This window comes from Aulostomus chinensis, chromosome 9 (assembly GCF_037954235.1).
Source record: "Aulostomus chinensis isolate RoL2024-O1b breed Wild chromosome 9, RoL_Achi_v1.0, whole genome shotgun sequence".
Lineage (NCBI taxonomy): Eukaryota > Metazoa > Chordata > Actinopteri > Syngnathiformes > Aulostomidae > Aulostomus > Aulostomus chinensis.
This window is the reverse complement of record NC_141328.1, coordinates 3,517,364-3,537,680: the sequence shown is the minus strand read 5'-3', so window position 1 is coordinate 3,537,680 and position 20,317 is coordinate 3,517,364. Positions and strand designations below refer to the sequence as shown.

At 47.4% G+C, this 20,317-nt stretch overlaps 1 protein-coding gene across 1 annotated transcript in view; it reads right to left on the bottom strand.

Moving 5' to 3' along the window:
- Positions 1–20,317, bottom strand: part of plxna3 (plexin A3) — a 57,770-nt gene that overhangs the window by 24,044 nt on the left and 13,409 nt on the right. The window contains 3 exon segments of the mRNA XM_086213152.1: positions 93–193; positions 1,739–1,879; positions 19,073–19,255. Of these exon segments, the coding sequence (XP_086069278.1) occupies positions 93–193; positions 1,739–1,879; positions 19,073–19,255 (425 nt within the window).

Below are 20,317 nucleotides of genomic sequence, written 5' to 3'. Positions count from 1 at the left end.
TTAGCTGTGTAAGCACACATGCCCGCACGGCTGTGCGTACCTGTGTGGACACGTGTAGCCGGGTAGGCGTGTGCGGACGCAGCGGTTCTTACTTGTTGAAGAGGACACACCAGCCGCAGTGAGGGTCTCCTGATCCCAGGCAGGCGGAGCAGCTTCCGTACTGCTCGCAGCTCTCCACAGGAAGTCTGGTCACCTGCAACGCACCGACAGTCAGAGAGTTTCACAGTGGAAAGACGCTCCCAGAGCGCTGACCTCTGACCTCCACCGAGGCCCAGTTGTCCACCACAGCGAATCTAGTCACCACCGTGAACACAGAATACTGTTGATTCGTCGATGCATCGTACATGGTCATTGATAGATGACATCATCAGATGTAACGTTAACATTGGAAATGATGACTTAATCAATCAGCTGAGGGGTTGATGATCAAAACGCAATCAATAATAATCGATAATCAACTTCACTCGTCAAAATTTCTGTCCTGCCAACATGTTACTTATTTACCAACACATTATTTTGATGGCAGCAGAAGACGATAAAGAGCGGTCGGGTGGTCAGGCGTCGCCGGCGGCGGTCTGACTCCTTTCGATATGATAATATGACATCAACTTTCTATTAACGTTTAAATCACTCGAATATCAAGTTAGCACAGTGTGGTTTCCTGTGTGTGTGTGAGTGTGTGTGTGTGGTGTGTGTGTCAGACAATGACTGCATTCATGTGTGAACGAGGACACAGACAGTGCGTCCTCTGTTTCACTGTCTCCCTGCTGCAATGACTTATGGGGAAAAGAGATGTCCCTCTCTCTCTCTTTCACGCACACGCGCACGCACACACACACACACACACACACACACACACACACACACCAAAAAAATGCTTCTACGACCCCATTATCTGGCCTTCATTGCAGAAGCTCGTATCTTCCGTCTAAAACCAGCTGACGCCTGCGTCTTCATTCATTGTGGCATCGCTAATGTTCTGACGGTAAAATATGGCGACTCGTAGGAATCTGGTGTCGGATACACAAAGAAGACACGTTCACGCCAGGACAGACATTGAACAACCGGAGGGAAATTCAGCCGCAGTCAAATGCAGCAATATCTCGTCCCTCAGAACAGCGACACGACCAACAAGTGTCATGACAACATCATCGAACATCAGTCGCCGATCTCCCCGACTATCGTTCACAATGTGTTCGTTTATTTCAGGGCACCTCTGTGGGAATTCATGATTAATGGTGATGTCATCATTCTGGCCTCTGCACACATTGTCTCACTACGCTACAGAAAGAGAAAATAGTTCTCGTCTCCACCCTGTCCAGGATCCACTGATCAGCTGGCAGGTTTGGAGTAAACCTGCTGACAGATGGTACATGTCAGAGTGTGAGTGTGCGTGCCTGTGTGTGAGTGAGTGTGTGTGTGTGTGGTCATTCATACAGCAACTGGTTGTTGAACTTCCTCTCAACGGCCCAATAAATAACAATGTGTATTGGCGCCAGTTGGGCGATATTCACAACTTCCTGTCTGCAGATGTTAAAACAACATAATTTATATTCAAACACACAGAGACACACACACAGACACACACCCCTAAATCATGCGCGTGTGTTTTCTCAAGTTCGAAAATTAACTCCTTGATTTCCTGTGTCATAGCAAAAAAACATCCTCAGCTATTTTCCATCAGAGCGCCACAAGCGTCCATCCGGCTCTGCAGCGCCCCCGCCAGGCTGCGACGTACCTGTCGGTCACTCAGGAGGTAGATGTACTGGTGGTCTGGACTGAACACCATGTCTCGGAGGATCGGCTTCCCCTCCACCACCGTCACAGTCTCGTACAGCAAAGCATTATGGGCTGGCGGCGGGACCCCGTCTACACGGATCTGAAGGACACACACAGAAGAACAGAATTAGCTTTATGCTAACGCCAGACAGAGATGCTAAAACCAGACGACGCAACTTGAGGGCGTAGACGGGGACTGACGCTCTGTCCATGACAGTTGTTCAGTCGCCGATCACTCCGTCAGAATCTTCAATTCTCTCCAATTATTCAGGATAGAATGGACGAACTGGAAGTGAACGAGAAGCTTCAAGACGTTTTACTCAGAGCCATTTTGCTCAACGCCAAAATAGGCGCCATTTTACAGACACGTGAAATTAGGTTTTATTAGAGGAAGGATGATGATGAAGCTACATTTTAAAGTGTGGTGCAACAAAATAAAATCCCCCATTTCTCCCCAAATCTCCCGCCTCCTTTCGTCTGACCCAGAAAAACACCAAAGAGGAAGAGGAGGGAGGAAGAGGAGGAGGAAGGAGGAAGAGGAGGAGGACAAAGATGAGAGAAGCAGGACGAAGAGAAAGAGAAGACAGTGTGTTAATTAGCTGTCTGCTCGTTACGCAGTCGGGTTTAATTAGAGCTGACGAGCTACACACACACACACACACACACACAGATGAATGAGGCAGCAGGTCTGACTAACACAACCCACAGTTACACAATCCTGTTTCACGGCGCGACACACACACACACACACACACACACACACACACGTGTGTGCGGAGCAGCGAGAGGGCGGAGCTGTTAAAGTAGGACACTGCAGCAGACGCAGACACACGGAAGCTTCTGGATTTAAAAGGTGGAATCTCGAAGTCAACACCAACATTGAGACCAGTTTGTCTTCATGATGGACAGAAGCCGCCTTTCAGAGACGGTTAAGAGACGCGGCGCCTTGCTGAGATCGTTAGATACACGCCGCCTCAGAGGGACGGTTAGAAACCCGCCGCCTTGCTGACATGGTTGAAAAACAAGCAGCTTTGCTGAAACATGCTTTGTTAGCGTAGCCAACAGAATATCTAGATAAATAAAACTCCTCCTTTTAACGAAAGCTTCAACAATCAAATTGAAACGTCGCATAATTCAAGCGCCAGCAGCGGTTAACCTGCTCTCAGCAATAAAGAACCACAGAAGAAGAGAGGACACAAGAAGAGGACAAAGAGCAAGAATGGAGAGATGCAGGAAGTGACCTTTGATCTGTCACTCTCAGCTGGGACTCAAACTATCAACACCTGCTTTGTGCTGGACCAACACACAGAGCCACAGACCTTTGACCCTGAGACAGACAATCTGTCTGGGCGGTGTGTGTGTGTGTGTGTGTGTGTGTGTGTGTGTGTGTGTGTGTGTGTGTGTGTGTGTGCGCGTACGTACGTGTGTGTGTGTATGTGTCACATGAATCTCATAGTGGCCACTACTTTACAACCAAGCTGGCGTCAGAATTTGTCAAATGTGACAGTGCTCATTTTTACCATACTGGAGGTAGTGCCGGTTCTGCAGGTAACCATAACGGGCTGTAGAATGTTGGCGGCGGTGAGGGGACTGACAGGGTTTTGACCCGTGCACTGGAGCGCTGGCAAGTGTGCATTCAAGAGGTACTCGGGTTTAACAAGCGCCACCACCACTCGAAACTGCACGTGTTTAGTTGAGGTTAGCAGCTAACCATTAGCGCTAAGGCTACAGAACAATGTTGATTCACTTAAGGTGGTGTGACTTTTTAAGGTGGACAACCAAGAACCATTTAACTGTTCAGCTGCACTGAACGCCAGTCAGAACATCCACTGGAAATCTGCTTATGTATCAAGTCAGCTGTTCTCTTTGGACCCAAACAGCCTGACATGCAGTGAGAGAGAGAGAGAGAGAGAGAGAGAGAGAGTGAGAGAGAGAAATCTGCGCTTCAATACATCTCGTTACGCAGGAAAGCTGCACAACTGCTTCCACTTGTCGACAAATAATTAGAAATATCATTTGGTTTGAAGCTGAGAAATTCTTATTATATATTTACTTGTTGTCAGAGGAGGTGTTTTTTTTTATTTATTGGCCAAATGTATGTGTGTAAAAATGTATTCATTTATTTTTGGCTCGTTATCTAATCACATTTTATCCCTCAAATTCACTGGATTTCTTTAAATAAAAAGAAGCCAAAGCATCAAAAGATGATGACATATATTAAGAGACCATGATGAAAAATTTATAGTTTTTAATCATTACAACATATTAAATCTTCATTAAATCAAGCTCGCGGACCACTGGGGGCCCCCGGACCAAACTTTGAGCACCCCTGCCGCTGCAGTGAAGTTGGTGAAAGTGGCGTTTCTCTGAGCAAGTGTTGCAGCGTCAGGCTCGCCAGCGTCTGTTAACGGACTCCTTCAATCTGTCGCCTGGTTCCTTCGCTGACACACTGCAGCAGCTGCGACGCGACGCTGGCTATGCACTTTCACTCACACGTCTGTTGGCGTGACGCTCAGGTTTCCTCACAGCTGCTGCTGCTCCTCACGCTCACTAATGTGGACAAATTTGAAAATGATGTTTTCCTTTAGTTCATCTTTGAAGCTCGCCGAGTCGTTCTCCCTGTTGCTCTGCCGACGTCACCGTGTGACATCACGTCTAAGATGCGAGGGAATGAACGCCGACTCGACTGGAAATCTGCTGCTTTTATTCATCTTTTTTTTTTAATTATTTCAAGATAAACTGTATGAGGCTCAGTTGAAGCTGCAATGATCAAGGCACCACCACAGTGCTGCCACACAGCAGCACCAAGCAGTGCCGCCAAGCCAACACATTTCCATGAGGAAACCCACCCTTCACAATAACGAACCGCTGAAGTACTCAGGCTTTTCTAACCAAAGTTTTCCTCTCACCGATGCAAAAATAGAGAAGATCTCAGCAGTCAGCAGGATGCAGATCGAGGCTGTAAAAGAAATCAGCAGCATCAATCCGGATCCTGAAGCTAGAACAAACTCGTACAGAAATGCTGAATTTCTATTAAAAAAACAAAAATCAGCGTTTTTAAACATCCAACAGGAAACTTTAAAGGTCAGAATGGATAAAAACATTCATAAATGCCTGTTAGTGCCACCATGAGTTTGGACAGACAGAGGGTTTCTCAGTCCTGTCAGTCAGGCTGCCTGATCTGTTGTCATGACAACCGAATACTGAGGTTACATTGAAAGAATATACCCAGTGTGTATGTGAGTGTGCGCGTGTGTGAGAGATTGGTTGCGTGTGCGTGTGCATGTGACTCTGTGTGTGTGTCCATTCAGCCCCTTCAGACGACACTAAACATTGTTCAGTCAGCCGCGGGACCCTGAGGGAGGAAGAGGAGGAGGAAGGGCAGCAAGGGGTGAAACAGGAGGCCGTTAAGCTTATTAGTTCCCTCCCATCCCCCAGCACACACGCACCCTCACACACACACACCAGCGAGACCACCGACTGCTGGTTTCAGCCTGCATATACACACTCGTTAACGAGACGTGACAGAAATGGTGAAGATGAAAGCAGCAAGGCAACACTCAGAGGCTCTTATTTTGGTAGGAGAGAACTTCCTTCCTCCTCTAGCTCCACAGACGTTTAAATATGTCTCAGCTGACCTTTGACCCTCCCGTGTTCATGATGAGTCTCTGTGCTGCTCTAACATGTTGCGTGTCCTCAAAGGTCCGTCAAAGGGGGAGACACTGAGGAATGTCCTGGAGACAAGGCGTCATTTAAGGTTCAGCTTTTTTCTTTCTTTTCGTTCCGCTTTTCAGTGTTTATTGGAAACATTGATTTGATTTTGTCTTCATGGAAGTTTAATTCGGTTAAGTTTTAGTCATTTTTAATTACATTTTCTTATTTTTGGACCATTTTGTACAGTGAGGATTCTAAGTTGCTGATTCAACTCTCAACAGCTGAAGTTTAGGGCAGATTTTAAACCAGTCGATGGAACCCGTGTTTCTATATGCATAAACTAAACCCAATATGAATTTCCATGTGAAAGAAACAGCGCCACAGTACAGTCGGTGTTTTAGTTGTGGTCCATGTTACTGCCGGGTCCATAAGAACCTTAGTGTACCTTATAAAGTGGCCGGTACTGGTATGAGGGAAGGGAGCCATTCAGAATCTCCATCAGAACTCTGTTGATTTAACAAGCCTGACATGTTGACATGATCAATTATTTAGTTTCCTGTGATGAATGAAATGAACATCAAAGGGGGTTTGTCCTGTCAGCCTGCATTATGATCGCCATGGTAACGGTAATACAGTGGGAACCCCCCCCCCCCCCCCCCGAGAGTGGGAGAACGAGATAAAGAGACGAGAGAGAGAGTGAAGAGTCTTCAGTCTCTTTGGGGAGCTGACAGATTTACTCATTCTTCCATCATCTCCTTGGCAACAGAATAATAATTAATCCACGTGTGTGTGCGTGTGTGTGTGTGTGTGCGCGCGTGTGTGTGCACGTATGTGTGTGTAGTGATGCAACACCGTCTCTATGTAGGGCAGCTGTTAGCCAGAAGAGACGTGATGCAAACCAAACAAGAGCAGCAACACGATCAAACTTTTATTTTTTGCAACAAAGATAAAGGTTTGTTGACGTTTTTTGTTCTCGCTGTCAATGACACGTTCCACAGATAACACGTCCGCCGGGGGAAACCAGCGATACGCAGTGCTAAGGAGGCCTGTTCCCTATGTTGAGACTTGTTGAGGTGCTGGCGCTGATGGTCCAGACCAACCAGGCTTAAGGTGCTGAATGTTGAGGTTCACCACTGGCTCTGGTGTATCTGTAGCACTCCAACTAGCCGTGACGGCTAACGCTAGCATACACACAGAGCTGTTGGTTAACCACCACAGAGACGTTCATGCTAGCAGCTGTTGCAGTAGTTGGACAAAGGCACAACACAACAGCGCATGTAAACGATTCATTAAAGTAGTATTCCTCTGAGAAAAACACATGATCTAGCAGGTTACTCTCGTAGCCTAACATATGTGTAGAAAACTGGCAGATGGAGTCAGCGCTCCTTCACGGCGTGACGAGACCTCTAGAACCGCGGTTGCTTCAGAAAATACCAGCGACATAAACCGCGGACGCCGGTCAGCTTGTTTGGATCAACGCCATTTATGACCGCTGCTGTAGTTCCAGGGAGGAAACGTACGGGTTCCTTCAGCTGTCTGATGAGCGGTAAGGTTTCAACGTTTGATCACTATGACAACAGCCCTGCCACATCCAGCCAAACACTTTCAATGCACTGAAATACTGCCAGTGTGAGTGTGTACGTGTGTGTGTGTGTGTGTGTGTGTGTCTCCCCCACTGAGACACTGTGTTTGTTCACCACTAATCGTCTGCTTGTTCATATGGACGCAATGTTTGCTGTAATCTGCACAGCCAGACTGTGTGTGTGTGTGTGTGTGTGTGTGTGTGTGTGTGTGTGTGTGTGTGTGTGTGTGTGTGTGTGTGTGTGTGAGAGAGTAAGAACTGCATCACAGGTACCAGCATGTACAAGCTTTAACAGGTCTGGAGTGTTTTGTGAGTGACGTGTCCCCGTAGTGACAGTGTCTCTGGTTTTCATCAGTTCATCATGTCTGACTGATTCACTGTTGTTGTAATTACAGACAGAAGATTAATAAATAGAAATATTCTTCTGTTCATTAAGACACATCCAGGTGTGTGTGTGTATGTGCGTGCGTGCGTGCGTGTGTGTGTGTGTGTAGAGGGCAGCCAAAAGTTAATTAATTTCTGTACAAAATAATTGTCGCTCAGTTCAGTGTGTGATGAAACTAAAGGCAACATCCAACACACACGCGTGCACACACACACACACACACACACACACACACACACACACACACACACTCAAATGGGTCGGGGTGTCTCATTCATTAATTACAGAACCGACTGCTAACGAACTTAATCACCCCACACACACAACAATGAAACCTGCCTCACGTTTGTTTATCTCGGTGATGATGACAAACATTGAAGTGTGTGGCAGGGATGTGGCATTTTTGTAGTCCAACAGGAAGTTAGCATGGCAGGGATGAGGTATTTTTGTAGTCCAACAGGAAGTTAGCATGGCAGGAGTGAGGCATTTTTGGAGCCCAATAGGAAGTTAGCATGGCGGGCATGAGGCATTTTTGGAGCCCAACAGGAAGTTAGCATGGCGGGCATGAGGCATTTTTGGAGCCCAACAGGAAGTTAGCATGGCAGGGATGAGGCATTTTTGGAGCCCAACAGGAAGTTAGCATGGCAGGGATGAGGCATTTTTGGAGCCCAACAGGAAGTTAGCATGGCAGGAGTGAGGCATTTTTGGAGCCCAACAGGAAGTTAGCATGGCAGGAGTGAGGCATTTTTGGAGCCCAACAGGAAGTTAGCATGGCGGGGATGAGGCATTTTTGGAGCCCAACAGGAAGTTAGCATGGCGGGGATGAGGCATTTTTGGAGCCCAACAGGAAGTTAGCATGGCGGGGATGAGGCATTTTTGGAGCCCAACAGGAAGTCGATGGTTCTCTCCACAAGAGGCAAACGTGATTATTCTTCAGTTAGAGTTGACCACAGACATTATTTGAGGATTCAACCATAAACCCATTGACTAGGGGACGAGGGAACCACGCACTCAACAATAACGACTAATTTACAGGACGTTAACGCAATTTAATTTTATGATTCACCGCTACAATAAAAGTATCAAGTGAGTTTCATTAACCAAACATTCTACAACTCCGATGACCCCTGAACAGAGAAGGCCCCTAACTGGGGAGAATAAGCTTTGTATGGAGACTGATGGAGTCTGTTTACTGGGAACACTGGAACTTATCATGACCATCTCTCACACTCACACAGACACACAGACACACACACAGACACACACACACACACACACACACACACACACACTCACACACAGGGAGGGAGAGAGGGAGTCTGTCACTCCTGGGAACAGGAAACGTTTCAATGGTCCGCGATGATGGAAACAAAGAGCCGCCTGACACACAAACACGTTAGCGACAATAAACTGGATGTTACACTCAGTTTCACCAAGATTGTCCTCTTAAAGACACCTGGGCAAGCACACACACGCACACACATTTTTCAGTCAGCTGGTTTCAGTTCCACATTCACTGGTTTCACTGGAACACGTTTCACATCCTGTGTCTACACACATCTCGTCCTCACACCTTCCTCATCTCCTCTCCTTCCTCACTTTTGTCTCCATATGACCCAGTTTCAGGTTCTCTGCTGTCTCAAACATTTACTCTTCATATTCATCCTCCTCCATCTTTTCTTCCTCTTGCGTTTCACCCTCAGACGTTACTCCTCCTCTTCTACCTCCTGCTCCTCATCCCTTCATCGTTCTTCAGTAGCATAGGAGGACGGGGGGTTCCTCTCATCTTCATCACCGCCTCACAGCTCACATAAAAAGGCTTCATTCCATTTAACTTCCTTACAGCTCATAGCCGTGGAGTCGCTTCATTCAGACATTTTGGTCGTACATTGGAGCGCCGATTGTTCCCCCCTGCAGTGGGCGTGGCCTACAGATTCTCGATGGACAACATCTGAGCTGCTAGTAATTTATTGTGACCACAGCTTGTAATTTTATCTTGATGTTGATTTAGCGTCAGTCAATTCCTTGGATGTGTCACATCCTTGGCAAAAGATGGTTCTGATTCTAACGTGCAAATTAGCAACATCAAGGTCCCCACAAGGAGACCAAAACCTGTGTCACACACATGCTGAAACATGGCTGTGGGGGTGGTGTGATACTGTACCGCCTGAGTGTCGATGTTCAGAAGTCTGACCACGTTCAGATTTAGACTGGGTGTGTCAGCTCACTGGCTGACCACACACACACACACACACACACACACACACACACATATACACTATGTAAGAGAAGAAGGATAAACTCACTCTGATTTCCATTCAGACCACACACTGTTTCACCACTCTGTGTGTGTGTGTGTGTGTGTGTGTGTGTGTGTGTGTGTGTGTGTGTGTTTGTACAGCCGCCTGTGTGGGGACCTATTTTTGTCTAACACCTCATGTTTATGGAAAGCCAGGGACATGAGCTGGTTCAGGTTCAGTTTTGGGGACTCGGCTCAGTCAGCGTCCTCACACAGACGGACAAACGTGAGTGTGTGTGGCGTCAGCTGAAATGCGTCCTCTGGGACGAACTTTATGGATTTCACACTAAAAGACAGAGGATAGAGGAGAGAGTGGCGAGGAGGATGAAGTCATTTCCCAAGGTGAGCAGTGATGAAGCACAGACACATGCCGCCGCCATAAATGTGCATGTGTGTGTGTGTGTGTCGATAGCATTTATCTGGGACTCTGACCGAGAACTGAGTCGTTTATCAGCTGGCAAGGACACACACACACACACACACACACACACACACCTCAGTAATGTGTATTTCTGTGCATGGGGGGGACCGGGGTCAGCTGGAACACGCTGGAATGATGAACACCTGTGTTCAAGCTGGCGGGTTCTTCCATATAAGAATATGAAGGGTGTGTGCTTCTACCTGCTGCTGCTGTGTGAATCAATCTCTCACTGGTTCGTCTCCCCTTCATTGGTGCACGTTTACAGTCTGACTCCTGATTCCTGCTCTTCTCATTCACTGTCCAGCTACGGCACTGCTCTTCATATATAAACCACGCGATTGTGAGCCAGGAGCGAGACATTGGGACACTTCAGCGACTCTCACCGAGCAATTTACGTGCCAAACACTTGACGCAGCTATCAAACTGCACTACTACTTCATCTTCCTCTTCAAAGTAAAGAAATCCTGACATCTGGTGTGAGGTTTGGCCTGCAGGAGTTCATGCAAGTGTCTCCCGCTGGACTCAAACTCACAACCACAGCGCTAGCGTCTGTTGCCAAGGGATCGGACATTCGTAGGAACTCTTTGTTCGACATCCTACGAATGTTTCATTTCTGCTGATGACCAGGAGTTGATGCTCGTTATTCACAACACCTCCTAGGAGCCTTCAGGTTTGGTTTCCCTGGAGACCTACAGGCATACCAGCCCATTAGCACACACACAAACACACACACACACACACACACACACACACACACACACACACACACACACACACACACACACACACACACACACACACACACACAGGCCTCAGGTGTTTCAGGTGCCTCGTAAACACCTGCATTTATTAGTGTGGCAGCTAAACACCAAAGACAGAGAGTTACGAGTCACTGCATTAAATAATTACAGGAAACACACAGTCGACAATGGCTGGCTGGCTGCAACACACACACACGCACGCACACATATACACACAGACAAACACATACACGGGGTCTAACGGTTAGGTTAACAGAGTAACTCATTACTGGGTGCTCTGGCGGGTTCAGAAAAGCTAGTGTGTCGCTAACAGCTACAAATATCAGACAAACGTATGGAAATGTTTCTAGAGGCATGACACTGACACGTGAAACGGTCATACGTGAACATGAACATCAAAGAGCGGCGTGGGCGTTCTGAGGAGGCGCGTCTATAAACAGACCCCACATGTTGAAATGGAACAACAAGCAGCAGCTGCTGTTAGCTAGCTACGCAAAAAAGCTACACCCCTGCTAAACGCGCAGCACTCATCACGAATGTGATGATCTCAAGCAGGTAAGTGACACCCCCCCCACCCCACCCCACCCCATGGTTACTGTTGCTACGTCCCTGGACAACATCAGCAAATCTCAGGAAAAATCATTCTGTGATAGAACACAAGATCTGCTCGACTCTCACTATATTTGAGTACTTGTTTATCAGGTCATTGTTTACTTTTCAACTGCATTCTCACATTGACTTGGTGACCACACACTTTCTTACATAACACACACACACACACACACACACACAGGTGAGGACACACACGCGCCCCAAGGCCGATCAATAACCACACGCTCCGCAGCATCTCAGTAGCTCATAAAGAACCATGTCTCCCTCTCTTACTCACACACACACACACACACACACACACACACACACACACACACACACACACACACACACACGTGGGTAGGGAGTATTTACAGGCATCTGGTTCGCCGCCATAGCAGCCCTTCCTCCAGGTGAGAGATAAATCCAAAGTCAAGCTTCAGGTCCATTTATAAAAGAGGAGGCCGCTGATTGGCCGTCGTAGCCGATGACATCAGAGTCTGTTAAATCATATGTGCTCATCAGTGTTCTAAGAACGTGGTGATGCAGCTGAGAGACGTTTACATACTCTCAGGAGGAACTTCTCACTCGCCAACGACAACTGTGTTTATTTGGCTTGGTGGTGTTTATTTTCAGAAGGGACGATGACATCATGGGTGGAAGGCGGGTGGGAGGTGACTGCTGCACGCGCTCAGTTGCTCCGTAGAGACAACCATGAAACACCAGTGAGTTTCAGCAATGTGAAATCGACCTGACGCAGGGGGACTCAACTCTGATGTCACGCGGGAGAAAAATAATTTCTGCTGTCATGACAAAAGGAATTCGGCTCTAATTTAATTTACAGCAAATCACCTCCCAGACTGTGTGCGTGTGTGTGCATGTGTGTGTGTTACATCAGTTTATACACATCAATCCTCTCTCACAACAGAGGTAGAGAACCAACCACAGACCCAGCAGGGTGTGATAGAGGAACAGTGACAGGGACAATGTTGGTTTTAAAACACGGTCTTGATTGGCCCGTGGGGTGCCGAGCGCCACGGTTCTCCAGGATGGAACACGAGCCTCCACTGCCACGTCCGGCTTCTGTGGGAACCGTCTGCCACCCAACCTGCCTCCTGACTTGGATCTTCTCACCGTTTACTGACATCTGAGGGTCATGTCGCAGCTGAGGGATGCATCTGTGGTCCATACCGCCTGCATTCATAACAATCTGGTCGTTTTTATAGCGAGCAAAGAAAAATAAAATGGTGTGTTTCCGTCTCTGATGAAACTCTGACCTCTCAACCACTGTCAGGAGACATTTGCTGTCGATTTATTTGGAATTAAATGTGCCGCGTTAACATTTGTGTTTTTTAGTTGTTGGCTTGTTTCATTCCAAGGTCCAGAGCGCCGGGCGCCACGTTGCTGGCTGAAGGCTTCTCTTTTCTCTGGCGAGTGAATGTAAAATGTTGCATCAGGCCTGGTGTGCAGGTGCAGCTGTTTCTCAATGGCATCACAACCAGCGTTCATAAAACCCTCGCATCAAAATCTTGGCTGCTGGTTTGCCATCAGATCTCAGCTCCGCAGTCAAGAAGAGAAACAGGTGCAGGCATCTTCTAATAATAATAATAATAATCCTCTCTATGAATCTAAATCAACAGATTAATTTCCTCTCGGAGAGGATCACCCCCTCACCCCCCACCGCTGGAAGAGGGAAGATGTTTGGAAGCAGAGAGAAGCAGGTGCAGGCGGCTCGCTGACAAATACACATTACTGTTATTAGAATAAAAGCCCTAATTCCCTGTCGTCTCATTAGCCAATGATGGCTCTGCTCCCTCTGAATGGCGCAGCTGATTGGCTGACTCATCGCCACTAATTCACTTTGTGCTAATGGAGACGAGCATGACGGTTCCTTTCTAAAGAAGAAAGGCAAAAAATCTCTTTCAGTCGTTTTGTCGGTTTTGAGAAATCGGCGCGGAATAAATACAGTATCAGGCAGCTGCAGGCGAGCGGTTACCATAGTAACAGCAGATGTGATAGTAGTGCTGCAGCTGGAGGATTGTGATACATCTGTCCACCTGACGTTTGCCTGACCTCAGCTGCCATTCCAGGACAGAGTACATTTTGGCTTCAGAGAGACGGACATTTCTTTTAACATGTGAAATAATTAACACTGTGCAGTTGACGTTCTTCTGTTCTGTTGCTCTGGCGTGTGTGTGTGTGTGTGTGTGTGTGTGTGTGTGTGTGTGTGTGGCAGAGAAATCTGAGGATGCCAGTGCTCCAATCCTCGTTTGTATCTAGTAAGATGACTTTGTGCCTACAGAGGTGACAGTGAGTCACCACGGTGGTAGTCGTAGCTGACAGTAATGATGGCTGACATCTTTGTAAGCGCTGCCACTGCCTCGTGGTCAGGAATAGGCGGAAAACAAGAGTTCATGATGGCGCCATCTTCCAGCGCTGGAAAGGAGTCAAGAATGACTTTTGATGCTTCTAAATGCAGCTGCTAATGCTAACGTTTGCTGTTCCTCACAATATCAGCAGACGGAAGAAGACGGAGAAGGACTCAAGTTAACTCTGAACCTTCATCTGGACAAGCCGTTCCAGTCTAACGGTGAGACATGTTTATGGAACCACCTGGCCAAGCGTGGACTGACACAGGACAGCTCTGATTGGATAGCTGGCAGTCTCCTGTGTTTTGTGTGCGTGTGTTGGGAGGTGCGGTCAGCAAAGCATGTCTCCTCTCCCCTGAAGCCTGTTTGTTTTGGAGGCAGAACAGAGCCCACACACACACACACACACACACACACACACACACACACACACACACACCCACCCACCCTCCTGGGACATCCCCTCCGGCTTCCTGCTGCCTCCATCTCCCCTCCACTGATGACATCACCACCCTTGAACCAATCGGCTGCTGCAACAGCCACGCTGCATCACTGGTTCGAACACCTGGGCGCCTTCACCTGCTCACTCAAGTCTAGTTTCCTTCATTGAGGAGGCCATGTGATCTCTGGGGTGCGTTAGTTGGTCAGGATTAAACAACAACTATTATGCTGATTTTAACCAAACTCGGCGGAGATGGGAGACTCGGGCCAAAGAAGAACCCTTCACACACGCGGCAGATCCTTGTAACGGACTGAAACATGTGGAAGGGCTTTCCAGGTCCATCTGTGATGCAAGTCAAGCCCCTCTCTTACAAATGTAAATTAATTTAAAATCTTGAACAGGATCCATTATAACATTCTATTGCTATTCAATACGGTGCTGCAGGGATGATGAGATCTGTTTGTAATCCAACAGGAAGTGGTCATCTCCAGGTTCCTCCCCCAGCAGCCAATGGGATTGCTCCATGTGACTGTGGGTGATTGAATCAGTGAAGCAGCTCTGTGGTTTAGTTCATCAAGATCATCTTCACTAGTGAACCCCTCTGATGATGCTGGAAGCCTGAATGCAATGGTTAGCAGTGCTAAGCTAATGTTAGCCTATGGGGGAAACTACCCCCACGGTGACCTAAACGTCACCACAACAAAGCTTCACCAGCGTGCGACACAAAACCCATAACTATCTTTAGCTTGTGTTAACCACTGACATTACCTCAGACATTTAACCGAAAACCCATTTACGTGGAGATGGCGGGACTGGACGTGGGACTTTCTGTCATGGTCTCGATGCAGAAGATCCACCAGGGTTGCAGGCCAAACACACACTTCAAAACAATAACTTCCCCAGACTCAGAAATCAACCTCCATGTTTGAATATGTAAAAGGAAAACTAACTAAAAATAAAATGCTTCCTTTAAGAGTCTGAGGAGTTACAGTCACACAAGGAATTGAACCTGCGACTTCAAGAACTCTGAGGAGACGATTCATCATGTGACTCACTGGAAAAACAACAAGTCATAACTCAAACTTGTTGACTTTATCTGCGCCTGTTGGAGTGCTTCCTCTCTGCCCCACATCCCCCATCCCCCATCTCTATCGTCTCCCTCTACATCGCCTGATTCCAGTCAGTCACCTCCAACACTAAACAGACACATTTTCAGCCTGCTCCAACATGGCGGTTATGACATTATTTTGGCATTCAGGCTGTGTGATTGGTTCTTCTTCGAGCTTTAATATTCCACTTCTGGTCAAACGCCTCTCGGAAACTCTCCTTTTTCTTGCAGCTTCTTCCAGAAATTCATTTTATCAACCCAGAAATCATCTGATTTTCCAAGCGGATCATCGTAAGTTTACGCCTCTCAACCCGCCTGAAAAATATCTCTAATCAGAGCGAGTCACATGAGGTCAGTTTGATTGATTATTAGTTTCTTCGTGAACACTTATTGAATGGTTTTATTTATTTTTTTAATCTGAGTCAAAGAGACAAAACTGTGACGACCAGATGACAAAGACTGATAAGATCATCATTCACCAGCAGCTGGAAGGAACACGGGACTAAAAATCTACGTGACATTTGTTTAAAACTGCGCCGGATTCCATCAGGCTCCTCCTCCAAAGACTTCAGACTGCGTGTGCCGACAGTCGCAGCTGATGTGATTATGTCGTTAGAGGCCGACTGGGCCTCATCCCAACAGTCTGAGCCAGTCTCCACGGAAAAACACAGACAGTAAAACCACCTCAAGCAGCTGTCTGGAAATAAATCTGATATTCAACATCACTGGAAACCATGTATGAATCACGTCAGGTCCAGTCAAACATGCTCTCGATCTGAGGCAGGGCTCCTCAAAGTGGGCTCCAGGGACCCCCAGGTGTCTTCCAGGAGGTCTCCACCACAATGAGGTAATGTTTAATTTCCCTTTGAGATGCTTGTGAAAAGACAAATAGAGACTAAAAAGGTACGACTAGACGCTAAGATAGTGGCTAAAGGCATTGTTAGAAGCTAAAGTGTGAGCTAAAAGATGATCAGGAGCCGACATGCAAGTTAAATTACACACACACACACACACACACACACACACACACACACACACACACACACACACACACACACACAGGTAAACTAAAACACTACTTGAAGCTCAAGTACAAGCTCAAACACGCAACAAGATGCTAAAAGGCTTACGTGTAAGCTAAATGACACAACGGGAAGGTCATTCGCAAGCTAAAAGATACAATTGTGAGCTGAAGTGCGAGTTAAAGGCTCAAATGGAAGCTGTGCTGTCAATCAAAAAGACATCTAGAAGCTGCAGTGCAGGGTAAAAGACACCACACCAAGCTTGAGAGCAAGCTGGAAGACAACAAGGAGCTAAAGCGCTCAAAGTCACAAAAGAAAAGCTGATGTTCAAGCTTAAGGACAAATAGAGGCACAGGTGAAGCAAAGAGACACAAGAGGAAGCAACATTCAGGCTCACTATTGAGGAATATCCCCTCAGCAGCGAACGAAGGTCTGTAAATAACCTTATTGTCAGCTGGTCTAGGACACAGGGAAGCTGGAGAACACCTGAGATAGATTACAGTCGTCGAGGTCGTTCAGCTTGCGGCAGTGAGGCGACATGGAGGCGTCACCATGGACAAAAATCAGTTCATGGCCGTGATGCTGAGATGTCCTTAAGAGAGTGCTTTTCATCCATGTTAATCGAGTTTAAAGGTTATTTTTGCCTCATGTGTCCGTCTGGTCCACATGATAAGTGAAAGGTTGTGTTTGTCTCCTGGTCTGACCCGTTGCAGTCCAAGCAGCAGCTGATTTAATTCTAAATTACGCGCTGCAATTCAAGATAAACAAATAAAGTGCTCTGGTGGCCGCGGCCCTGACATTTACAGATGGTCTAAACCACTCTGACCTCCCGGTCTCATCTCTCCGGAGACACTGAAGGCACCACGGCTCATTCAGGTACCCTCCGGATTGTTCCATCTTTTGTTTACTTCCTCCACGTCTCCAGCTTCTGGACCATTAGAGAAGACAAACTGTCCAGATACTGAAGGACTCTGGTGCCTCTGTGTTATTCACTGATCACAAACTTCAGTTCGTTATCAGTGAATGTGATCAACCCTGAGATGATGAGTCACTGGTTGTCTCTGCTCTCGTTTCGTCCGCCTAAATCAATCCGACAGGACAGGAAACAGAAATAAGAGGAAAACTGGTTGGAAGCGGAGCTAAAACGGCACCAGACCAAATGTCTCGTCTTGTCAAAGCGACAGCCATGTGTTTGTGATGCCTCAAAGACTGGTAAACCGTTGTTTCGTCCTGCTGGTTTCAGCGGACCTCTGACCTGACGGTGGCATCCGAGAGGTCCCAGTTCAAAGGTAAAGGTCATCTGGAACGTCAACATGAGTGGGAACTTGGAGCAGCAGGTGGGGCCAAGGACACACTAGACGTCTGGTGTTTTCCTGCATGTTTGACACCGTCGGGAAGAGCAGACAATGATGCTTCACCACAGATGGAACATGATTGTCAGTTGCCTAGTTGAGGTTTTTCCCTCGTCAGCGCTTCTCTCCCTCCAACCCAGCGACTCCACCCTGGGCATGTGGGAGGACAAGGTGAGCAGGACGCCATTAGGAGGCACTCCCATCAGCCACATCCAGTTTTTGTTTCCAGGAAATAAAAAAAAACAAAACATTGAGAAGCTGAAGATGGCGGTTAGACTGGACATTTCACTTGAGTCAATGAGTCAGTAAACTGACAGTGAAGCCGAAATAAATGCTGAGTCACATGCATTTATATTACACTTATAAACTTTAATGCCGCTTTGCAGGGTTGCCTCATTCAGCCATGATATTGGTGGCTGCCATCAATGGCCCACAAGCTCATCAGGAGCAGTCGGGGCTGCAGCCTTCTTCAACAGTTTAAAACCATCCCCAAATGGAGAAAAAGAAGGATCCGTTCATCTCTTTTGAATCGTTTGATCGTGAATTTTCTCGATCATGAACTGAAACTGTGGAAACTGGAGTTCTTTTGAGACTATGAAAGCAACTAGGAACACACAATCGTCTGGGGCCGAAATATTCACACTTGGGCTTTCAGCAGCTTAACACTAATAAGATCATGAAGATGATTAAAGCTCATGACATCACGTCTCATCAGTCTCCGCCTCCTTCCAGAGGCTTGACGGTTGCCAAGCAGCTGAAACTGTCCAGAGACGGCGAGACGTTGTCCTGCACAGCTTAAGACACTGAACAGACTCTGGGAGAGGAGGGTTGTTGACAGCAGCAGCAGCAGCAGCAGCAGCAGCAGACGACACTACAGCTCCAGACCATTCGAGTCGCTTCACGGCGTCTGAGTCTGATTACATCGCGCTTTGACCACTAGAGCGCCACAACAGACGCAGCACCACATCTGATCATTACCACAATCAATCATTATATTTATCGGGATGTTTCAAGTCTCTCAGCATCACACACTGGATGTTGAGGACATAAATCACCAGTCACCTGACCAGTTACCACTGATGATTAACTCACAACACCATCAACATTGCACTCACTCACGAGCCAACAGATGAACACTTCAATCAAGACTGACGGGAACCTTCAAACAGTCAGACGTGACGTTGGAGGTGAAAACACAATCTTTCTCTTTCCGCTACTAAACAGCCAAACGTTCACACAGCCGCTTCTCTGATTCATTCGTTCCTTCACCAAACGCAGCATCCATCCATCCATCCATCATATCTTACCTTCTTCAGCTGGCCACTCCGTGTCCCCACAAACACCACCGTGTGTTCTCCATAAGTGTACGCCGCCACGGCACCCATGCCCTCTGTGCGGTCCTCGTACAGCGGGTTGCCCTCGATGACCCGTAGGCCTCCGAGCGGCTGGTTCAACACCAGACCACAGAAGTCGTCTCCGATCTGCTTCGGCTGCAGGAGGATGAAGAGACAACTTGTTCAGGGGAGTTTCTCCAGGTGGGGCCCTCACCAAACATTTAAATCCGTCATTCAGATCTTAAATCATTGTTAGCTTTAAAAAGAGATTTCGGCCCCAACTTCCTGTTCAGTTTACGTTAATCTGTAGAAAATAAACGCCACGCACATCCTCACCAAAAATGTTCTCAAGGTGCTCACCGTCGCCACTTGAGTCTTTCTGTATTTGACAGACTCTTCTCTCGCTACCGGGAGGATCTGTACTGAGCATGCTCGATGGGAAGAGAACCAGCAACTTAAGCTAGTCGAGCTGGCTACTTCCTCTCTGCTAACCTGAAAGTGGATTGATAATTTAATTGTGTAGCTCTTCAACACTTTCTAAATGTTATCAGGTCAACGGCTTCAAACTCTGATGGTCAACTGTGTCGTTTCACCACAGCTGTGGGATGCTGCTGATTCATCAGGTGAAGTCACATGACCCGGCGTGAAATTTCATGAAAATGACCGTCTGAGGAGCGAGACGAGGCTCAGAGTTAACATGCTTCTGACTCTCTCAGCTAGCTCGCCGTGTCACATGATGATTGACGGAGAAAAATAGACGTCATTTCAAGTCATCTTCCGATGAGACCCTCGGCAGCCAGCGGACGCCATCGTTCGCCCCCGAAACACACTGAGACAACCAGACTTGTGTTTAACACACAGGCACAACCACAGAAACAAGGACATTGTCATATTCCATCTTAACGTGCATGAACCCCCCCCCCCCACACACACACACACACACACTCCCTGCTGTCTGTGATAAAAGAAGGAGGTCAAAGCAGGGACATTTGCCCCGCCTCCTCTCTTTCAACACACTTTTGCTCCCATCATTAGTTTACATTTCAGAGCCTCTGATTGGCTGGTTGGTTGCTGGGAGCAACCCCTGCTGACTCCGCCCTCTCTACCACCCTCATACAATCTCCTTTTTCCTTATCCAAGTCCTGCCTCAAACTCGTCTCCTGGTGGGTTTCCCTGCTCAGTTGCCATGGCTGCCACTGCAGGACATCGCCACCATGA